A 22,308-nucleotide genomic window follows, 5' to 3' on the forward strand; every position below is an offset into this window, starting at 1 on the left:
CACCCTGCCCTCTGCCAGCTCTGTCCTCTTGCTCAGCACCCTCCAGCCTGCTCCCCTGTGCTGCCTGTGTTCTCCTGGGCTCTCTGGTCCCATCCCCAGTGCCCCCAGCAGGATCTGGCTTGCAGCAGGGGTCAGTCACCTTGTCTCGGGGAGCAGGAAGCTTTGGGGTGCACAGCAGCGAGCTCAGCTTGTGGCTGAGCTGGAGAGCAACAGGGTTTGCTCTGTGTTATTCTGGATCTAAAAGGAAAAAAAAAAAAAAAAGGGATTGCTCTTTCCCAGTTCCTGCGTTTCCTGAGAGCAGCCTAGCTCCTAGCTTATCTTCAGACAGCCTCAGGGGTATTCCCTTGGAGTTTGGGAGTTTAATCAGGCATTGCTGGGGCATGTGAACTCCGCGGCGAGTCGCCGTTCCCAGGGAGGGGAGCGCCTCTCGAAGATATTTGGGTTGGCGTGCCTGGGCTGGGGGCTGGGCTGGCTGGGAACGCTGCTGCCTTTCCTGGGGATGCCACTGGGAATGGCTGGGGGTGCTGACCTGCCTGCCTGCCCGGGAGCAGGGTGGGTTCCCCTGGACATCCCCACGGTGGGGCTGCCTGGGCTTTGCTGTGCTCCTCTGCACCTTCCATCCCCTCCAGTCCTGCCTCTGCCACCTGCTTCTTTTCCTCTCAAACCCATGGATTTCCTTTGTAGCATCCTAGGTGAGAACTTCTGGTTATGACCTGGTGGCTTCTTCTGGCCCCTCTGGCCATAACCCAGCCCTGCTGCTCGTTTTATTCTGGGTGATTTTGAACTGGGAAGAGAATCAGAATTCCAGTGGAAATGCCCAACGCCGGGCTCTGCTTCACCGGTGGAATCGAGGGCTTTGTTGCTGGCTCTTTTGCAGGCAGTATTTCTTTTTTTGGGGGCTGGATATATTTCTGGCAAGTAAAATGACGGATGCTCTGTTTCGTTTCCAGTGGCAGCGTTTCAGATTCCTTGCTCCAGGGCAGGAGCCGAGCGAACTCCGATTCCAGAGCAGCTCTGGTACCTTGGCAGCTTAAAGGCCACGGGGTTTGCTTGAGTGACAAGCGGTGCTGAGCGTGGGGAAAGCTCGGGAGAGGCAGTTTTGTGCTCATGCCTTCCATCTCTGGTAGGAGCGAGATCCCACGGAGCAGGGAGGCATCTTTATCCTGTCTTCCTGCTCTGCAGGCAAGCTGGGAGGTGGTGGAAAGATGTGGAGAAGGATGGCAAGCCCTGCCTCGAGGGGATGCTCCCTGCATCGCTGCTGGGGAGATGGGGAGAAGCAAAGTCTTGAGGCATTTCTGTGTCTCCTCCCTAGGAACATCCTCTTGGATGCTCTTACCCCAGCTCTGCCTCCCCTTGTACCTGCCTCAGCAGGATAGAATCATAAAATCATGGAATGGTTTGGGTCGGAAGGGGTCTTAAAGCTCATCTCATTCCACACCTCTGCCATGGGCAGGGACACCTTCCACTATCCTGAGTTTATCCAAACCCCATCCAACCTGGCCTTGGACATTTCCAGGATGGGGCAGCCACAGCTGCCCTGGGTGATGTATTCCAATGTCATAGTAACGCCTCTGTAGTGATCCAGGTGCAGATCTCAGGGGCTGCCTGAGCTGCACCCTGCAATGTTGGTGAGCTCCAACAGGGAGGATGGGACCTGCCAGCAGGGCTAGGATGCTGTTGTGATGCTGCAGTGCTGAGAGTGAGGTGTGAGGGGTGGGAATTCACAGCCCAGGCTGCCAGGGCAGGTTGGGGATCTGTTTTCCTGAAGCTACCCAGCATTTTTGGCTTGTCTGCATGGACCTGAGACACATGTGGGTCTGTGGGCAGGGTTTGCCCATCCCTCAGAGAACTGCCCTGCACTTGGTTTTGGTGACAGAGAGAACCCTGACTGCTGCCTGCCTCCCAAAACCTGTACCCCAAAACCTCTCCAGCCTCTCTGGCCCACTGGGCTTACTGGAAGCAACTCCCCATGGCAGCACTGGGGATGGGATGGTGCCAGCCCTGTCGCTGTGGTGAGCTTTGGCTGTGCTCAGCAAGGCTGTGGGGCTGGGAAGAGACCGGCTCAGACTCCCTGAGGGCTGTGGGGTGCCTCACTGCCCCCTCCCAAAGCTGAGCCGGTCTTCCCCCCGCCCAGCTCTGACCAAGCAGCCTTCCTCCCCTTTCTCTTCTTCCTCCTATTTCCCTCCTGCCAGCGAGGCCAAGCAAAACGCGGTGCTGACCAAAAATAACAACGGCCGGCAGATCCAGACAATGGATAAACCCCCGGTGAGGGCCAGGGCGACCCGAATCCTCCCAGAGGAAGACGGGATTATTGCCGTGCTCTCAGACATCTGTCCATGGCTGCAGACCCGCTGTCCGACGGGGCCCTCGCCTTCCTGCTGGGAACAGTGGCTCTTCCAAAGCAGCTGCCCCCAGGAGCAGGGGTGGGGGGATTTGGGATCTCATCACTGAGCACCATAAGGTTCACACCACCCATTTAATGGCCAAACTCACGTGCACTGAGCTAGCAGTGATGACAGTGACACAGGTGCTGGTGTGGGTGCACCTGCCCGTCCCAGTGCCAGCTCTCCTGGGATCTGGAGCATCCTCTTGGTTTGTGCTCTCCCACCATGGAGCTGCCTGGTGGGACGTGGAGGGATGAGGTTTTGAGAGAGCTGGGAGCACAAGGGGACCTCTCCAGGCTGGAGCTGTTCTTGAAGATGCCACTGGTGGAGGTGGCATTTGTGGTGGCACTAACGGATTTAGGCACAATTGAGGGTGACTCTTGGAGGTGGCATGAATAGATTTGGGCACCATCAAAAGTGGCACTTGGGAGCTGTCACATGTAGATTGGAACACCATTGGAGGTGGCACTGCTGACTTTGGGGCTCTTGGCCATCCAGTATTCCCATGTGACTGTGCTTACAACTTTTCCCTTTGTTTTTAATTACCTTCCCTTCACTCTGCCCATGCCAAGGGTGTCTCTGTGACCTGGTTGTTGGTCAGACCCCAAGTAATTGACGCTGTAATGGCCCCATCTGTTAACAGAAAAGTGGATTTCTAGAGAGCTTGGCCTAGGCAGGCACGTGGGGGTCTCCCTGGGGCACAGCCACCTTCAGCCCCCCGGCTCTTCGGGGTCCTGCTGGGATGCCCGTTGTTGTTGGCATCTGCCATGGGGCAGCGCCTGCCCCTGCCCGCCTGTCCCCCACGCCCTGGGGTCATTCTGCCTCAACCTCCCGGCCCTGAATCACCTTGGGGACCTCGCTCATTGAACAGAACATGGGGAGCTAGTTGGGCCAGAGAGTCCCTCCAGGGAGGTCTGGAGGGGATTAGCAGAGGACGGGGGGTGTTGTGCTGGGCTGGGATTGCTGGCGCAGCTCCGGGGCGATGCGAGCCGGGGGGAGTGGGCGAGCGCAGAGCCGTGCCACGGCGCGTGAATGTCAGATGCTGCTTGGCTGCGAGCTGGGCTCGTGCGAGAGCAGATCTGTTCAATCCCATTTGGAGAGGGGGGAGAGGCGGAGGGGGGCTCTTCCCCAGGCTCAATCTGGTAGGTTTTAGTTACAGTCGTTTTAGGATTTGGGCAGCGAATTGGTGCGGCTTTGGCACAGGGGGGGATGGATGAGCGCCGAGGCTGCCAAGCCTCCCTCATCCCCCGGAATTGGGGAGGGGGGCACCGCGCAGGTGGGTGCAGCCCCCGGGCTGAGCAGCGTGGCCATCACCCGGCTCTCTGGGCAGCAGCTGGGCGAGGGGAGGCGGGGAGGAGGTGCCTGGCGCTGTCCGCAGGGCACCCGCAGCCCTGCAATGCTCGGGTGGACGCTTCAAATCGCGTTATCTCCATAACCGCCCGGCTCCGGCCGCTCCGAGTGGCAGCGGAGATAAGTGGATTTCTAGGGAGCGCCTGGTCGTCTGACATTTAAGACTCCTTAATCCGTAACCACCACCCTGCGGAGGCAGGACACAGCCACATTTCCCAGCTGGGGCAGCCCCGGGCACAGGTCGGTCACTGCAGTGGTGGCTCCAGCTGTGCCAGGGCCACAGGTGAGGTGCAAGGATGCGCACAGAGGCAGTGCTGTCCCTGGGCACTTCCTTGTCCTCTCCCCAATGATAAGCTCCTTGGCAGTCCAGGGCACATTGGTGGTAGGCTCTGGGGTGAATCTGGGTGTGGCTGTGCCAGCAGATTGGGATCCTGCAGCAGCCATGGGGGTACATGGAAAAACCCAGCACCCGTGGGAAACAATATGCCCTTGCTGGATCCGTGGTGGAGGGAGCCCACCTGGGGAGGTGGCATCACCTCCTGCCTGCTCAGCAGGATGTGGCATGGCCTCACCACGCTGTCCCTGAGGATGTGCCTGGCAGGACACCTCCTGGCCCACCCTGTGTGTGTGTCCAGAGCTGCTCCTGGGTCACATCACCGGGGCCGAGTGGCTGCCTGTGAGAAGGAGACGGGTGAAAGCCACTCTGTGCACCATGATGATTCGCCATCTGCTTCCAGGGCAAACTCCAGATGCTGGATTTAATCTTCCATAGCCTTTTTAATTCAGGAGTTGGCTTCTTAACGTCCCCCAGTGCCACCTCGGCAGCAGAGACAAGCAGAGTGGCTGCCACGACTGGCCCTTCGAAGGATGTTCTGGAGCACAAGAGTTGAGCTATGTCCCTGTGAGTTGCCCATGTGGCAATCTGTCATACCTTGACCTGTCATACCTCTGGCTCTTTAACCCACCCAGGGTGAGCCTGAGCATTCACAGCGCTGCCCCAACCTCCCCCAGGCCTGGGTGTCCTCTCTTGATGTCTGGAGAAAAGGTGGTGGGTGATGGTAACTTCCATGGTACGTCCAGGAGTGGATCTTCTGGCTGGACCAGTTTTTGGGAGGATGAATGCAGAGAGCAGAGCCTGGGGGCTGTTGGGTTGACAGAGATGATGGCTTGCAAATAACAGGCTTGTCTTTGCCTCAGGCACCTGGTTATCAGGCACCATTGATAGGTGTCCTGTAGGGGTAATCAGCCTTGGGAGATCATGGATTGAATTCTCTCTTGGTTCCCCTGCTGCTGGACATCTGGCTGGTGAGGCTGTGATAAGACATCTCCGCCTGTTTCAGCTGACCTGTGTCACCTGGTGGAGGGAACAGCAGGTTTGACTGTGCTGCAGAAATGGGCACCTGGTTGCTGAATCAGCTGGTGTGGTGCTGGGGTCAGAACTGCTGTGAACCTTGTTCTGGTGGGGCCTGTTCTCCTAGGCCTTTGACCTGGGTTGCTGCTGGACCTTCTGGCTTGTGGCAGAGCTCCAGGGCCGTGGTGCTGTTTGACCCGCCGGGTGTCTCATCCCAGGATGTGTTTCAGACACCAGGATGTCTCCAGGGTGTCTTGTCTCCCTATGCAGTGCTTCCACATCTATGGTCCCATGCTCCTGGCCATCTCAAGGTCCTGTCCACTGTTGGCCAGGGCAGCTGAGGAGGGACCACCTCCAGCCCCTCTTTGGAGCTGCAAGGGAAAGGTGCCTCCAGTTGGAGCCTCCCTTGACTGACATATTTCCTGGGATGCCTTCGAGAGGGGCACACACTGGTGATGGACGCCCTACTTTGGTCAGTCCATGGCACGGCTGAGTCCGTCCATCTGTCTGTCTGTCCATCCATCAGCAGGAGGGGATGGTGGTGGGCAGGAGGTGGGGGCCATGCCGGGCGGGCGGCCACGCGGCGAGGGGGAGGAAGTGGGGACAAAACCGCGGCAGAGGGGACAATTGCAGCCTTTCTGCAGGCTGAAAAGACGCCGGGGTCCCTTCCGTCCTCATCCTCCGTCTGCCGCGGGCGGACAAAGCCACCGCCCCCAGTGCCCACCCAGCGCCCAGGGATTAGAAAAAAGGAGAATTTTGATTTTCTCCTTTTGTTTCCGGAGCCCGGGAGCAGCTCGGCTTCAGCTTTGCTGCTTTCTTCTCCCTTCACGCCGTGTCTGTGCACGGCTGACCAACCGGCGGCTTTGCTGGGAGCAGGGTGATTTATTTAAAATTAAAGGAAAGCAGAAGTTCTCTCTTGAAGACGAGACTTTTTAGGTTGGCGGGAGCTGATGGCTTTCCAGCCATGCAGCGAAAACACAGGGGAGCCAGCTGGAATTTGCAGCTTGTCATTTTTTTAGGAAAAATGAAGCTCCTCTCCTGCTCTCCTCTGACAGTGAGTGGTGCCTGCAACTGGGGGCACTCTCAGCCAGTCTCCCTGGCTGGCAGGGGTTTTTCCGGACCACCAGAGATAATCCTTTTGCAACCTTTATTTATTTTGGCATTGTCAGGATTATTGCAGAGCAGTCCCCTGTGTGCTGGGGTGCAGGGAGCCCTGGGGCAGAGTGAAGGAGGTGAGGGGTGGTGTGGGGCTGAGAAATGGGGGAAGATCCATGGAGATGAGTATCCCATTTTTTTCCCCACCAGGATCACGGGAGAGCACAGCTGCTTTGCCCCATCTGAGCATTCTGGGCTGGTGGGAGGCAGGTCTTTGGGATGACCCATGGAAATCATAGAATCACAGCATGGTTTGAGTTTGAAGTTCCTTAAAGATCATCTCATTCCACCCCCTGCCATGAGCAAGGACATGTTCCACCACACCAGGTTACTCTAAACCCTGGACTAACTAGGCAACCCTCCAATTTGACCTGTAACATTTCCAGGGATGGGGCAGCCACAGCTTCTCAGGACAACATGTTCCACACGTGCCATCCCTCACCCTGAGACCCCCTGTCCTTTGGACCCTGGACACGGCAGGGGGTTGGATGCAGGGGAGGATCAGTGTCCTGCAAAGGCTTGGGAAGCCGTGGTGGTGGGCTGGGGCCTCCCGACCTTGGTGGTGTCCCCTTGAACCCTGGCGTGGCTCCAGGCTGTTAAGCTGCCCCGCGCACAGGCCGGCCCGAGGGAGCCCATCACGTGCCCCTTAATGCGGCGGCCGGCCGGGACTAAGCACCTTCTGACAGGGACCCAGATGACGCCGCCCGGCGCCTTCCCCGAGCGATGGGGGCCGGAAAAGGGGCAGGAACGGGACGGGGGGGCCCTCACCGTCTTTACTCGGGTCAATCATAAAGAAGGGATTAAGATAATTAATTCCTCCCCCCGCTGCAATTAACGCCGGGGCCGGGCAGCGGCTGGCGAGGAGCAGCGCTCTCTGCTGTGCTGGGTGGTCCCGCGGTGTCAGGGTGGGGGACCCCCCTTTGATGTGAGCTAGCCGCGTACCCCGGTGTGGGGACGGCGTGGGGACAGCCCCGTCGCAGCTGGCACGGCCGCGGTGTCCGGCGCCTGCTGGCGCGGTGGCCCCGGGGGCTGGAGGGCAGCGCCGGGTGGCTGCAGATGGTGGGAGCTGGCGGAGGCGAAGCGGCGGCCGGGACAATGGGGGATTGTGCGGTGGCGCCGCTGGCACGGCTCGGCACGGCTCGGCGCCGCACCCCGTGCCAGCAGCGGGCACTGCCTTGCGCCGCTGGGGCTGAGCGCGTCCACGGCGCCGTGCTCGATGTCTCCGTGGGTACAGGGATGGCCCTGTCCCGCAGCCGGGGGTGCCTGGGGGCTGTGCCAGGCTGTGCCAGGCTGTGCAGCCATTGCCCCCTGGGTGCCCGGGGGCTGTGCCAGGCTGTGCAGCCATCGCTCCGCTGGGAGGGGGCAGCCAGCGGGGCTCAGAGCTGCTGGCACTCGATCCGTGTGGCATGGTGGGACCAGCCAGGGAGGCTGGGCTGTGTGGTGGCTGCAGAAGAAGATGGGAACTGGTGGAAATGGTCACCACGCCGTGGCTTCAGCTGGTGTCCTCCTCACTCTGGCACCTGGAGCCTGCTGTGGGGCCGTGGGGAGACCCATGGGGCAGCACTCGGCTCTTTGCAGAGCATCTCCAGCAGTCGAGGCTGGGAACCGCCTGTGGCTCCCCGGCAGCCCCGCGGGACGGTGGTTCCGATGCCCCGGGGCAGGTGGGCAAGGTGGCAGTGCCGGGCAGGGTGGCGGTGGGAATGCTGACCAGGGTGGCAGTGCCGGGCAGGATGTCAGTGCCGGGCAGGGTGGCAGTGCCGGGCAGGGTGGCAGTGCTGACCAGAGTGGCAGTGCCGGGCAGGGTGGTGGTGCTGACCAGGGTGTCAATGCTGACCAGGGTGGCAGTGCCGGGCAGGGTGGCGGTGCCGGGCAGCGTGGCAATAGCGGGCAGGGTGGCAATGCTGGGCAGGGTGGCTGTGCTGACCAGGGTGTCAATGCTGACCAGGGTGGCAGTGCCGGGCAGGGTGGCAGTGCGGGCAGGGTGGCGGTGCCGGGCAGGGTGGAAATGCTGGCCAGGGTGGCAATGCCGGGCAGGGTGGCTGTGCTGACCAGGGTGGCAGTGCCGGGCAGGGTGGCAGTGCCGGGCAGGGTGGCAGTGCCGGGCAGGGTGGCAATGCTGGCCAGGGTGGCAGTGCCGGGCAGGGTGGTGGTGCCGGGCAGCGTGGCAATAGCGGGCAGGGTGGCAATGCCGGGCAGGGTGGCTGTGCTGACCAGGGTGGCAGTGCCGGGCAGGGTGGCAGTGCCGGGCAGGGTGGCGGTGCCGGGCCGGTCTGGCCGGGCCCGTGGCTCCGTGCACGGCGCGGGGCGGGCGGAAGAGGCGCAGGGCCGCAGGAAAGGCGGCCGCGGGCAGGCGTGAGATAACAGCACCGGGCGCTTTATCTCACATCCTCCCGTCCGGTGCTTTTCCTGCCGCGCTCCCCGCTCCGGCCCCAGCGCCCGTTGCTGTCGGCACTGAGGTGTGACCCGTCCCAAGGGCCCCAGGGACAGGTCCCCCACCTCCCTGGCAGAGGGGATGGGTGGTTGAGCTGCATGGCAGCAGCTCGCCCATCTGCCCAGCACCCCGTCATCCCTTTGGAGTGCACCCCACCTCCCGGCTGCCCAGCATCCCCTGCCTGGCGCGGAGCGGGATGCTGGGGAAGGGCAGCCCGTCCTGCCGCCGCAGCCCTCCCTCCCCACGTGGCCTGGCGAGCTCCCGGCTGGAGCCCAAGCCCTGCATCGATCCGCGCTGCATCTTAAATCCCGCAGCAGCTGAAGCAAGCGGTTTTCAGCGCCAGGGCGGGGGGGTTTCTCCGTGGGCGAGCCGGCTCTGGCACAGGAGCGAGGAGACACCGGGGCTGCTTCCGCAGCCGGTACCACGGTTGTTGGCACAAGGACCTTGCCCCCATCAGCGCTTTAAGGGCGATGCCCGAGCTCTATCCGTGGGAAAGGGTCCTCCTGGGCTATGTGGGGTTCCTGGGGTTGCACTGGAGAAGGGGATCTGAAGGATGATGGATGAGCAGGAGTGGGGAGTGGGGGTGCAGGATACCCCTCGCTCTGCTGCATCACCCCCATACAGGAGTGAGGGTCTCAGCAGAGCTCTCCACACGTGGCCACATCCCCGTCTGGGCCCTGGAGAGGAAGGTGCTGGGACAGCCAGGATGGAGGGGTGGGGTGGGCAAGGGGCCTCCTCCCAGTGCCACCCTCCCCCAGCTGCCGCCGGGGTGGGGACGTGGGTTCCTGCTCCATTAAGCCCTGCAGCTTTTCTCCTCTAAAGCCTGATTACTTGGCGGTGCCTGTGTGCGTGCGTGCTCGGGAGGGAGGAGGAGGAGGAATTTCACAACAACAAGTGTTTGCAGCCACACTGGACCCAGCTGCCCCGGAGTTGCCCCAGGGACAGCAGCATAGCATCCGCTCCAGGAAGGCTCTTGCTGTCACTGCTGAGCCCATGGCGCTGCTGGAGCAGCTGGGCATGTGTGCTGGGCATGCTGGGGCATGGCAGGAGGTCAGCACTGGGGAGTGGAGGTGGATGCTGTGGCTCCCTATGGGGTTGGAGGTGGGCACTGCAGCTCCTGATGAGGCTTGGAAGTGGATGCTGCAGCTCCCTGTTTGGTTTTTGGAGATGGATACTGCAGCCCTTGGTGGGGTTAGGAGGTGGATACCATGGCTATCCATGGGATTTGGAAGTGGACATTGCAGCTCTTATGGGAATTTGGAGGTGAACACCATGGCTGACCATGGGATTTGGAAGTGAATGCTGGAAGTGACTCAGAATTGGATGGTGCAGCTCCCTGTGGTATTTGGGGTGAACAATGCAGCTGGTGGGGTTTAGAGGAGGATGCTTTGGATCCCTGAGGCACTTGAAGGTGGACACTGCTGCTCTCCATGTGGCTTCCTTCCCCTGCCCTGTGCTGGCTCAGGGACAATGGTCCAGGAGGAGAAAGAGGAGGAGGAGAAGGGGTGCAGCCTAGCCTGAGCTGGGTGAGCAGCATCCCTGGGACAGTGGGAGCTGGGCTGTTGCCTCCATGGCACTCGGCCTGGGGGACAAGGGTGGCTGCAGGGTGGGAACCAGGCACCCCTTGCATGAGCTCCAGCTCCTGGTCCGGGAGCATCGCGCTGGCGCCTGCGGTGCCATCCGGTGTGGGGCCGCACGCCGCTGGAGCGGAGCGGGAGATGGGCCCCGTGACTTCCCTGGGGCTGCGGTCCCTGGGGGAGGAGAGCCGGGCACAGAGAGCCTTTAAGTATCAGAGTGCCATTGCTACCAGGCCAGGACTTCCCCTGTGACCCCCTGCTTGTGTCTGTATGGCGACCCTTTTGGAGAGCAGCGGAACGGATCTCCACCGAGGTCCGTTCCCTGGAGTTCCTTTGTTCGCGGCGCTGAGATTTTCATGGCAGGGGGAGGAAGAGCCGCTTTGAAAAGCCTCTTGGCTCTTGCCAGCGCTAACTCTCTTTTCTTTTCTCCTTGCAGAGCCGCGTGGTGTGTCCCAGAGCCGCAGAGTATGTCTGTGCACTGAGAGCACCCTGAGTCCTCCGCAGCCCGTGCGGGAGGAGACGCCCCGTTGATGCGCGGCCCCGTCTGAGCGTCCCCGGTGGCTGGCGGGCCAGTGCTACCAGAAGGGCTTTGGGGGTCTTTCACTTTGGCATTAGGGTGGGTTTTGGGGTTTTTGTTGGGGTTTTTTTTTTTGGTTTTTCCGCTTTTTTTTTTTTTTTTTTTTTTTAATTTTGGGGTTGGCTTTTGTGCTCCGGGCACCATGTCAAATTCGGGCTCCCATCAAGACACTGGGAACAAGCCAGAGACGGAAAAAAATAACCAAGATGACTCTCAACCCCCTGTCAACTCTGAGAGGAGGAACAAAAGTGGAATAATAAGTGAACCTTTGAACAAAAGTCTTAAGAAGTCCCGTCCACTCTCCCACTATTCCACCTTTGGTAGCAGCAGCTCGGTAAGCGAACATTCAGAGAAAGGCAACCCCTTAGCTAATGGCAACGATGCGACTGTGGATAAAAGTCATTCTACCTCAAAGCACAAAAACATCTCTAGTATGCTGAGCAAATTAGACCGGATGTCGGAGCTCTCCTCAGAAGGACAGACCGCCCTCCAACAGTTTGCTCAGTCGACAGAAATGCTCAAAAGAGTGGTACAGGAGCATCTTCCTCTAACAAGCGAGCACGGGACTGGTATCTCTGACATGGAGGCAGTCTCAGCTGCAGAGACAATGAACGGCCCCTCTGATTTTCCTTACCTGGGGGCTTTTCCCATCAACCCAGGCCTTTTCATTATGACCCCTGCCGGCGTGTTTCTGGCAGAGAGCGCTCTCCATATGGCTGGCTTGGCAGAGTATCCCATGCAGAATGAGTTGGCATCTGCCATCAATTCGGGGAAAAAGAAACGGAAAAGATGCGGCATGTGCCCGCCCTGCCGAAGACGGATAAACTGCGAGCAGTGCAGCAGTTGTAGGAATCGCAAAACTGGCCACCAGATTTGCAAATTCCGAAAATGTGAAGAACTCAAAAAGAAGCCTTCTGCAGCACTGGAGGTAACCGGCCCCTCTCAGGCACCCTAACCCCTCCTCGGGCTGCGCTCCTGGGTTTGGATCTTGCCCTAGATAATAAAACACCTGGTACTTCTTATTTTTTTTATTTTTCCCTTTTCCATTAACAGCTCTCACCCTGAGATGTGTGCTCTGCCCAGTGCCCCCAGTCCCCACCCCCTGCTATGTACTGGGGTTGATTGATGTGGGGAGGAGGGCTGGGGTCTCTCCCTGGGCATGCTGGACTTTGCTCTCCCCTCTGCAAGCACAGGCAGCAGTGGGGTGTTGGTGACAGCATCCCCTGTCCTCAGCTCCCTGAGCTGGGGAGCAACATCCAACCCCAGAGCAGGGGGATGACTTTTTGGGGCAGACCTTGGGGTAATTGGTGATGATCAAACATGTGGCCACGGTGCAGGCAAAGCCCAGCCCCTCAGTTCACTCTGCTCTGAGCAGGAGCACAACGATCCCTGCTTTTGGGAGCAAACTGCTGTAGTGTGCACTGGGCAGCATCCCCAGTGCAGTGGCTGTGCCGGGTCTCCCTGGGCCAGGATGAGTCCCTGAGGCAGCAGTTGGATTTCCTGTGGCAGCAGTGCTGCAGTCCCCACTGGCAGTGCTCCTATTTCAGCACCCAGCAGAGCCAGGCACAGCCCTGCTCCTGCTGGGGATGCCCAGGTGCCCTGGTGTGGGCCAGCTGCTCGGGCTGTCACTGCTCACCATGCCTGCTTGTGGATGTCCTTGGCTTTGGAGGAGAGCCATCGGGTTGGGGTGCCACCTTGCCAAATCCACTGGGGAGGTGTGACATTCATGTGAGGACTGCAGGGAAAGTCTGTTGGCCTGGGTTGTGTGGGTCTGAAACTCATCTGGGGCTGTGGGCAGCTGCTGGTGGCATGGTGTGTCTGGGAGCTGGGTGCCAGCAGGGCAGGGGTGCCCCATGCACACCCTGCTCTGGCAGAGCTTCCCTCTTCCTGCACACCCAGGTGCTGTGCTGAAGCCAGGTTTGATTTTTCTGTGAGCTGACCCCACTCTCAGCCATGCTGGTGTGCTTCCTCCTTCTGTAGAGGCAGATAGGCTAAAAAGTCACCTGGACATCAGCTGGATCATGCCTCCTGGCACAAGGGCTTTCCCCATCCTCTGGTGGTCCAGATGCAACCAAAGCCTGCCGCTCCCTTAGCCACGTTCTACGTTTTTCAATTAGCATCAGCTCTGAATGAATACTGAAGGGGAAAAAAAATCTATTTGGGAGGTGGGGATGAGGAGAGGGGGACTGTGTCTTTCAAAAACCGCTGTATTGCTAAATTATATTCTTGTTCTAATTTGCTGAGTCAGTGATCTGGAAAAAGGGAGAAAGGGAAAAAAAAGTTCATTTCTTCCAAAGAGTCCTAAAGCGGGTCAATAGACTCGGAGCTCGCAGCAGCCGGAGCAGTCGCTCCCTTCTCCCAGCGCTGGGTCTGGGGGTGACGAATGGCACCAGGAACCCATGGAACAGTCACCCCTGGGATGGGTTTCTCCATCTCATGACTGGCTGGGAAATTGAGGCCACTGAAATAGGGTTCTGCATCTGGTAGAGCTGGGCCCCACTGGAGATGAGCCCCATCCCCCTGGGCATGACCAGGTGTGTTGAGGGTCTAGAGAGATGCCACCGTGCAGGTGGGATGGACACCTGGGCAGGTGTGGGTCACTCCAGGGTGTTACCATCCCCTTTTCATGACAGACCATCCCCTCCCTCAGAACATCCATTCACACTGTGTGTTGACCTTGGTAGGGGTGTACAAGGCAGGGACACCATGACCTGGTGATGTCCCAGGTCACCTGGGTCAAAGCTGGGTTCTTGAATCTAACCTGTCAACCAGCCTTGCTCATACATTGGGCCAGCTGTAGGGCAACCACCAGCACCTGTGCTGTGCTGGAGACCTCTCTGGAGAGGGTCAGGATGCAGAGCTCCATGGACTGCTGGTGCTGGTGGGGTGCCACCACAGCCCTGTACTGGACTCTGGGACAGGAGAGGCCATTCTGTGGCCCTTCATATGGGGCTGAATTATTCACAAGGCTTTGTGAGGCATTGTCCCTGTCTGGGGGGGCAGTGCCATTGCCCCCAGAGGAAGGACAGTGACTCTGTCCTGCCACCCCTGTGCATCCAGAGGAGTGTCCTTGGAGAGCCCACACAGGGGCTGCAGCTATGATTAAACATTGATCTAAAATCAAGCAGTAAAAAAATAGAATTAAACCTTTATGGTGGAGTAAAAAAACAGGCTAAATCCCTCAGCGGCTGTTAAGCTTTATCTGCACATCTACAGAGCCTGAAGAACCGGTCACTGCTGGTGTCCCCCTGTGCTGGGGCTGCCTGGGGCTCTGGGACTGGCCAGGCCGGGTGCTGGGAGCAGGCAGCAGCACGTCCCTGCCCTGACCAGGCTCCTCTGGGCTCTGCCAGCCCCAGCAGCCCTGGCTGATGCTGTGGGGGCTGCTGGCCAGCCCTGCACAGGTCACCCTGGCCTTGTCTGCAGAGCTGCAGGTCACATGAAGGCCATGAATAGTTGGGATTTGACTCATCAGAGCTGTGCTCTACCCAGAGAAGCTGTGCTGAAGAGCTCTGGTGCTCCTGATAGAGCCAGTGAGGGTCAATGTCACCCTCATGTCAGCCTCACAGACAGACACACACAAGGGGTGTGTGTTTTAAACTGAAAGGGATAGATTTAGGTTAGATATAAGGTAGAAATGTTTATGATGAGGAGTTGAGGCCCTGACACAGGGTGCCCAGAGAAGCTGTGGCTGCCCCATCGCTGGAACTGTCCAAGGCCAGGTTGGATGGGGCCTAGAGCAGCCTGGTCTGGTGGAAGGTGTCCCTGCCTGTGACAGGGGATGGAATGAGATGATCTTTAACTCTCCTCTAAACCATTCTGTGAGTCTGTGATTGTGGGGATGAGGGGGATCTCTCCTGGGCATCCAATTAGAGCTGGTTGTCCGTCTTCCTTTAACAATAAAGGAGCAGAGGTATTTATCAGACATCTCCTTCCAGACCCATGAGGACCCCCCTCTCTCTCCCCTTTCCTCTCCTCTGGGATGATGGATCTGGGTCTGTGGCCCTTGCTGGAGAGTCCACCCTGCCCTGCCTGTTCTGCACTTAGTGCCTAGGGTGGGATCCAGTGTGGTCAGGGTGGGGTGCCACAGCCCTGTGCGTGGCTGGGCACAGGCACTGGTGCCTTCCCAGGTGTCTGATTTTGTGTCATAGACACCTTGGGGAAGGGGTGATGCCTGTGACTGCCCCAGCTCAATTTGCTCCCCAACATGGGCTGGGAGCAGGAGAGGTGGGATCTGTCAGCAGCCTGGTGGGCACCACCAGCTCCTGCCCATTCTGCCCTTGCCCAAGCCCCGTGTTTGGGTTGTGCCTGTGGAAGGGGACACCCTCCTGCAGGGATGGGGTGATGCTGCTCAGGTGTTTCATTGATGCTTGGTTGGTGTCTTGATCCAAGAGAAGGACCCAGTGAGACCTGGCTGACTCCTGCACGGAGTTAGGGACCAAAATGTGCCTGGTTTGACTCTTAGGATGCTACATGAGGTGTCCCAGCCCTGCACACGGGCTCAGTATTGTGCCCCTGCTTGCCCCATGGCAGCCAGTCTGCTGGCCCACACCTGTCAGTGCAGCCTGTGGCCTCTTTCCCATCTGTGTCCCTTGCTTGTTTGGAGATGTGGGACCTGAAGGGTCCTCTCGGGTGGTTGTGTGGTGATCCTGTGGTGATTGTGTGTCTGGCTGGCACAGCTCAGCCTTGTTTGGGGCTGTTGGCACTGAGACATTGTGATCCTTGCATACTCCACCGGTGCTCTCATGAACACTGTGCAGGCTGTCCGCCTCATCCAGATGGAAAATGTCCCTGGCTCTCTTTCCAGAGGACCACAGTGCTACTGGGGCTTGGCCCCACACCATCTTTCCTGGAGGTGGCTTCTAAGAGATCTTGTCTGTTGTTAGGCCCTTTGTTGGCACTTTGTGGGGTTGAGCCTGGTGGGACTCATCCCTGTTCCCTGTGAGATGCTGAGGTACCTCATGGTGCCTGGGGCTGCTCTCTTGGGGTCAAGGTTGCTCCTTGAGGCTGAGCATGTCCCCTGTCCTGCTCTGGTGTCCCCAGGCCCATTCAGCTCCTACTCCCTACCCCAGTTTCCATCCAAATGCACTCCTAAACCTATCTGGTACCTGGGCTCCTGTCCTCTGAGTGTTTGCCTGTCCATGGCGGGGACTGTGGGGGTTGGCAGTGAGGGGACTGTGCTGGGCTGTGCCAGGCCATGCTGACTGCCCACAGCCTGGCCGCTGTGCTCACTGCTGGCCAGAGGGGAAGCCAGGGGCTGTGCCATTGTGCCAGCTGCAGCATGGGGACACGGGGACATGGGGACACAGGGACACGGAGACACGGGGACACAGGGACACAGGGACATGGGGACATAGGGACACGGGCATGTGGGAACAATGGCCCACGGCCAGGGAGGGGTCTGGCAGCAGGGGGACCCCGCTGTCCCTCCTGCTGGCATCGTGGGTTGGAAATCCTGGGATGTAGAGCAGCACCAAAGGGTGCTGAGCCTGGGCTGGATCCATCCCGAGGCTGGGACTGGGGTTCTGGGGTGGGGGCGAGGGGTGGCTGCTCAGCCCTGGTGCTGCACACCTGTGCTGGACCCGATCTAACGCCTTGTCCCTTCTTCTTCTGTCCCCCTCCCTGTCTCTCTTCCTTTCCAGAAGGTGATGCTTCCTACAGGAGCCGCGTTCAGATGGTTCCAGTAGGAACGGGAATCCCAAAGCTCTGTCATCCAAGTGCAATGTCACTGCTTGCTTGTGTTGTCTCAGGCAAGGGATTTTTGGCTGAAATGAATGGATGCACCTGTGTCTCTTTAGAACCAAAAATATTTTCTCGCAAATCTCATTCCTGTTTTTATAATTTTTTTTCTTTTTTTTCCTTTTTTTTTTTTTGCGTTCGTTTTAACATCTTCGAGTCCTAGTCAGACATTTAACTGCTTTTCAAATAAAAAACAAAAAAATAATTAAAAGAAAAAACAATGGATCTGTAAAGTACCAAGACTTAATAGACAGAGTATGGACAATCAGTTTCTTTCTGTGTTTTGGTGTTGATGTTGTTTATGTGTGAAAGATGCAGTACTTGTGTAGGGAATGTAAATTTACAGTAACCTTTTAAAATCTAGTTACTAATAAGCACTACTGTAATTTAGCACAGTTGTTTAATTGCACCCTCATTTATACTTTTTATTTGATTCTTTCCCATCATACAATAGAGTGGATAGTTTCTAGAATGCCTCAACTTCATGTTTATAAATGAGAATATGTTTAAAGCGATGTAGTATCCCTTCTCCTCGCCATTCACCTCTGGAAGTTTAACCCACAAGAGGGTCGGTATAAAAGGTGGAAGAAAACAATTGCTACACAACTGGCGGAATTCAAAAAAAGGAAAAAAAAGAGTAAAAAAAAGGCAAAAAAAAAGTCGTTGTTAGTTTATTAATATAGAACAAGAAATGCTGCGTACAGAAAATCCTCCTAATTGCAACGGTTTACTCCTAGAAGTAATTTTTGTAAACTTACAGAAGTTAAAATCAAAATAAAACAAATATTGCAGGACCTGTGCTGAAGCAGTTACGCAAAGTGATATTTCTCTTCTGTTCACCCCCCAGTCTCTCCAGCTCTCTCTCCATCATTAAATTGAAATGCTGTTTGTAATGTTTTAGCAATCCAGGCTGTTTTTGTGAATAAAATGAATGCATGTTTTGTGTCATGATTTCCAGCTTGGTTATTTCTCTCCCACCCCTCTGTCCAGCCCCCCAGCAGTGGTGGTGGCCCACGTGCTGTGTTCCTGCTGGCTGTGGGGACCTCGCCAGTGACGATGCCAGAGTGTGTGGGACGGTGTGATGAGCTGAGCTGGAGTCGCCCTGGCTGCTAAATCCCCACGGTTAATCCTGGCAGTGCCTGGGCTAAGCCAGCCTTGGCTCCTCCCGGGGATATTTCCTTGACCTGCCTGGAGCTTTACCCAGCAGTGCCAGCACCATTTGTTTTGGTGAAATAATATTGAAGTGCAATATTGCATTGAAATGCAATGAAGAACCGCTGTGAGGCTCGTGTTGCTGGGACAAGTCTGAAATGAGCTCCCAAAGGTGAGTGGGCCCTGGGATGGCTTTCCAGCCTGGCCTCATGTTGGTACTGGATCAGCAGGAGCTCTCTGGGGTGGAGGAGATGTTGGATGGGCTCAGCCATGGACAATGCTGCCAGTGCTTGGGTGCTGTGTTGGGAATCACGCCAGGCAGGTGGGCTGGGAACCTCCTACCAGTCCCCCGGAGGTTCTCCAGGGCCCTCCCAGCCTGGCAGGAGGAAGATCCGGCTGGAGCCGGCAGTGCTGGCTCTGCCTTGCCGGGAGGAGGGAGCGAGAGCCTTTGTCCCCAGCTCCAGCCAGCGTTTGGGCCAGCATCTGCTGGCCAGATGTGCACCCGCAGGAGGGGGTGACGGCGGTGCGTGGGCTCTGTCCCTGCCCGGCAGTGACCTGCTGGCATGGAGCAGAAAGCCCTTGGGGAAAGCTGCCCCAGATGCCCTCTCCAGCAGCATTCCCCCCTCTGCTCCTGCAGCTCCGGGTGGTTTGGAGCCCAGGGATCCTGGTCACAGCAGAGCTGAGCCCTGGGCTGGGTGTGGGAACCACTGCAGCACATGGTGACAGTGATGGAGCTGGGCCAGTGTGGTGAGTGACACAGCTCGAGGCCTGCAGGGACAGACAGACAGACCCTGGTCGTGCCCCAGCAGGGCTCTGGTGCGTGGCTCTGCTCTGACCAGGGTGGCACTGGCAAGGGGCTGCTGGGAGCTGGTTCCCAAGCCAGGCTGCTCCACAGCCGAAAGCACTTAGCAAGAATGTGGTGGGGGTGTGCTGGGAAAAAGGAGTCTGGCTGCTCTCTTTATGACTGTGGCTAAGGGTTGGGGCTGTGTGAAGGCACAGTCCTGGCACCTGGAGGGAGCCAGCCCCTGCCCCTTGCTGGGAGAGTGTCCTGGGGAGCATCACACAGAGCCCCCTCCCCAGCCCTGATCCCCTGGGGACCTGCAGGGTGGGTGCTGCTTCATCCCACCCACAGCTGGGGCTGGGACTGCTGGGAATGTCACCCCACTGCTGTGTCACCCACTACAGGGCTGTGCTCAGGGCTGCTGTTGGCACGGAGCGGTGCTTGGGGAAATGCCAGCATGGCACAGCAAACCCTGCTGTGCCAGGCTGGCAGGGCACTGCCAGGGACCATAGGTGGACAGTGATAGCAGGGATATGGAGCTGCCAGGGAGGACACGGACATCAGCAGGGGACAAAGGGAGCACGGGCTTCCCATGCAGGTAAGCAGCTTAGGAAGAAAAGGATCAGATGTGGGATTCAAACCCTGCCCATGAGTGGGATGGGGAGGTGGGGAGGTGGGATGTGGGGTGCTGGCTGCCCACCACCCCACTCACAGCTCACCCTGTGCTGGGCTCCATCCCTGCCTCCCAGGTGAGTGTGTGGGAGGGTGGCCCTGTGCTGGCCTGGAGCTTTGCCTAACGAGCAGCACCTGAGGCATCCCCGAGGGTGAACCCATCCCCTCCTCCCTGCTCACCCCCTGTGCTGGGCTGTCCCCACGGCTGCTGCTGGGGAAGTGGCACCCAGGGCTGCTGTCCCCAGGGTACCTGCTGGCAGCCAGGTGACACAGGGCACCCGGGATGAGGATAACGAGCTCGGCACGGCGCTGAGGGACAACCCTGGGCGCTACCACAAGGGCTGGCCTCGAGTCTCTCCTAATTAACATCCTCATTAGACAGAGTTAGCAGAAGGGCAACCAAACCTGCCTGTGGCCCTAGGGCGTGCTGTCACAGAGGGCACCGCCGTGTCCCCAACCCCGCTTGGCCTTGGTGGCGTGGAAAGGTGCCAGCAGATGATGCCAGGTGAGGCCAGACCCTGGGCTGATCCAGCAGTGATGTTTTCCATGTGGAATAGCCTGGATTGGACAGGATGGATTCTGGGGTGAGCTGCAGCAGGAGCTGGAACCCTCACAGCGATGCCAGAGACACCCCAGCACTCTGTGGGGTGCCGGGCTGGGCTGCAGGGTGTCCCCACTCCGTGTCCCCGTGCCGGGTCTCAGCCTGGCGCTGGTCCCAGCCTCGTCCCGCCGTCCCCCGGGCTGCAATTAGCGGCTGACCCCGGGCTGACCTGCCCCCCCGGCCCGGGCATGGGGCAGGATGCAGGAAGCGCCGGACAAAATACAAAATGTGCTTCAGCTGAGCCGGATGGCGGGCCCGCCGCCGGCCAGGCGTGACCTCCCGCTGCCACTGCGGGGACACCGGGAGACGGGACATTGGGGGAACAGGGCTGGGCAGGGGAGGCAGCAGGACCTCGGTGATGAGGTGGGAACCTCCATGAGCACCCAATCCTGGTTGCTGGGAGGGGAGCCAGTTCACACCCACCGCTCCAGTGGGAGGTTGGGATGGTGGGATCTGCTCAGCTTTCCTTGGTAGGGGCACACGACAGCTCAGGGGGCTGTGGGGACAACCCAGCCCTGGTGCCAGGTGTTAGAGCCATCCAGCATGTCCAACACCATCACTGGGTGCTTCCCAGCCTGTCCTGGGCTGAGCTGAGCTGATATCAGCTTGGTTGAGGTTTTGGCAGCCCCATAGCAGCCGGATGGGACCAATGCAGGTGTCCTGGGGGTCCCCAGGCATGGGGATGCTCGCTGTCACACATCTGGGGGATGCTCACTCTCACACATCTGGCTTGGCTCAGGCTGGAGCCTGGGGCTGCTGGGACAGCTCAGTTGGGACCATTAATTGAAATAAGCATCCCAAGTTCTGCTCCTCAGCAGCTGGCCAGGTGACCTTCCTGGTGTCACACACATCATGGCAGCTTTCCAGCCCCATTTCCAGCCTTGGCTGAAGTTCTTCCAAAATGTTGTGGAGTTTTTGAATTCAGGCTAAGGATGCCTCGTTTTTTGCACATTCTCCACAGGGAGTGAGCTTTGTGTTGGCTTCTTCCCCACAAACATTGCCTGCTGGGTGTGGGAGAGGGGAGGAGGGTCCCACAAGGTCTGTGGGATGCTACGTTGTCTCTGCAGCAGAGCAAGACTGAAAAGGGCTTTTCTCAGGGAAGAGGAGCCATGGGAGATCCTTTCTCCGTGATAAAGGCTTGACATCTGCATCACTTCACCTCTGGGAATTCCAGGATTCCTGGCCAGCCCCCACACACTGAGATCTCCCCACTCCTGAGCTGGGGCAGGGGGATGTTTACCCAGCAGCATCCTTGGAAAGGACTCTGTAGGTGGAAGCTGACACCCATTCCTGCATCCCACCAGCCCACCCTGGGATGAGCTGTGTCCCCAGCAAGGCAAAGCTGCAGCTCCAGCTGGCCATGGGCCCTGGCTGGGCGCCCTGCTGCAGCTCTGCAGGAGGCTGGGGATGTCGCTGCAGCCATCACAGGGTGCTTTCTGCACAGAAACTGCCTGAGGTCCTCCTGCCCTGGGGACTGGAACACCACCAGGCCTGGCATCCTGCCTGCAGCTCCATGGTGCTGTCTCCATGGAGAAGCTGTCTTGGCTTGGGGTCTCAGGTTCCCCCTCTCCACCCCACAGAGTAGGTGACTGCTTGGGGAGTGCTGGCTGTGCTTGTGTGCAGGAGGACACCTCTTCTATTACCAGCTCCTTCAGCCCCAGCAGAGAACCACAACACCCAGCAGCCCTGGGCTGTGGGCAGCAAGGACCTTCTAGCCTGGTTGAGCCATGATGTCAAAAATAGGTTAGAAACTGCTGTCAAATAGTTGATAATTGTTAAGCATGTACTGTTAGTTTGGTTATGGTAAAAGGGGTTAAAAGGGAAGTTATAAGAAATTACACCTCAGTAAAGTGCAGCACTCCCCAAGCCAAACCAGCCAGCCTGGACAGAACTGTAATGGGCCAATCAAGTGCCTTAAACCTTCATGCAAATGAAGGATCCAAACAGAAACCAATCCAGAGCAACAAAAAACAGGATAAAAAGGGGCATCTGACCCAGTGAATCCATGCCACTCCACCTGGACCACTGGGGCCATCGCTGCTGAGCAGCCCCAGCGCCAGCGCTGCTCCATCCTCGAGGGAACGCTCCTGCTTGGCCCGCAGGCCCCCTGCTTTAGGCCTTTCCTTTTTATTACAATAAATGCTGAAATGACTTCAGTACCGGGAGTCTGGTCTCATTTGAACAATGGTATTCCTCTTTTTAACCACGATCAATGCCTGATTATTCCTGAGGAGCACATCAGTGCTCCCCATCCCTGCTGCTCTCCCAGGCTCGCTGCAAAGCCCACGCCAAGCCACGGCTACTCCCGCTTCAGCAGGACTGGCTGCGGTGCCAAGGCCGCCTTCAACACTGCGTCAAGATGTTTTAAGGGCAGAGCAGTCAGGATTTGTGAGAAATAGGTCGGCCTGTGACAGCAGGAGGAGGCCACTCAGCACACGACGCTGCGCTGTTATCGGGCAGGGAGGCAGCGGCTGGCGCCGCGCGAGCCTTCAGCCCTTGGGTGACGATGGGCGGACGACAGCGCTGAGCAGGGCCTTAGCA

The 22,308-nt window shown here is 58.4% G+C and overlaps 1 protein-coding gene across 2 annotated transcripts in view; it reads left to right on the forward strand.

The window, feature by feature from the left end:
• CXXC5 (CXXC finger protein 5) overlaps positions 1 to 17,512 on the forward strand; it is a 37,187-nt gene extending 19,675 nt beyond the window's left edge. For both annotated transcript variants that reach the window (XM_054288101.1, XM_054288102.1), the window contains exons 2-3: positions 10,685 to 11,753; positions 16,465 to 17,512. In XM_054288101.1, the coding sequence (XP_054144076.1) occupies positions 10,968 to 11,753; positions 16,465 to 16,509 (831 nt within the window). In that variant the 5' untranslated portion in view covers positions 10,685 to 10,967 and the 3' untranslated portion in view covers positions 16,510 to 17,512. The remainder of the gene's footprint in view (positions 1 to 10,684; positions 11,754 to 16,464) is intronic.
• The last annotated feature ends 4,796 nt before the right edge of the window (positions 17,513 to 22,308 follow it).

Source organism: Melozone crissalis, unplaced genomic scaffold (assembly GCF_028551555.1).
Source record: "Melozone crissalis strain CALT ecotype California unplaced genomic scaffold, PUWL_Pcris_2 ptg000061l_1, whole genome shotgun sequence".
Taxonomy (NCBI): Eukaryota; Metazoa; Chordata; class Aves; order Passeriformes; family Passerellidae; genus Melozone; species Melozone crissalis.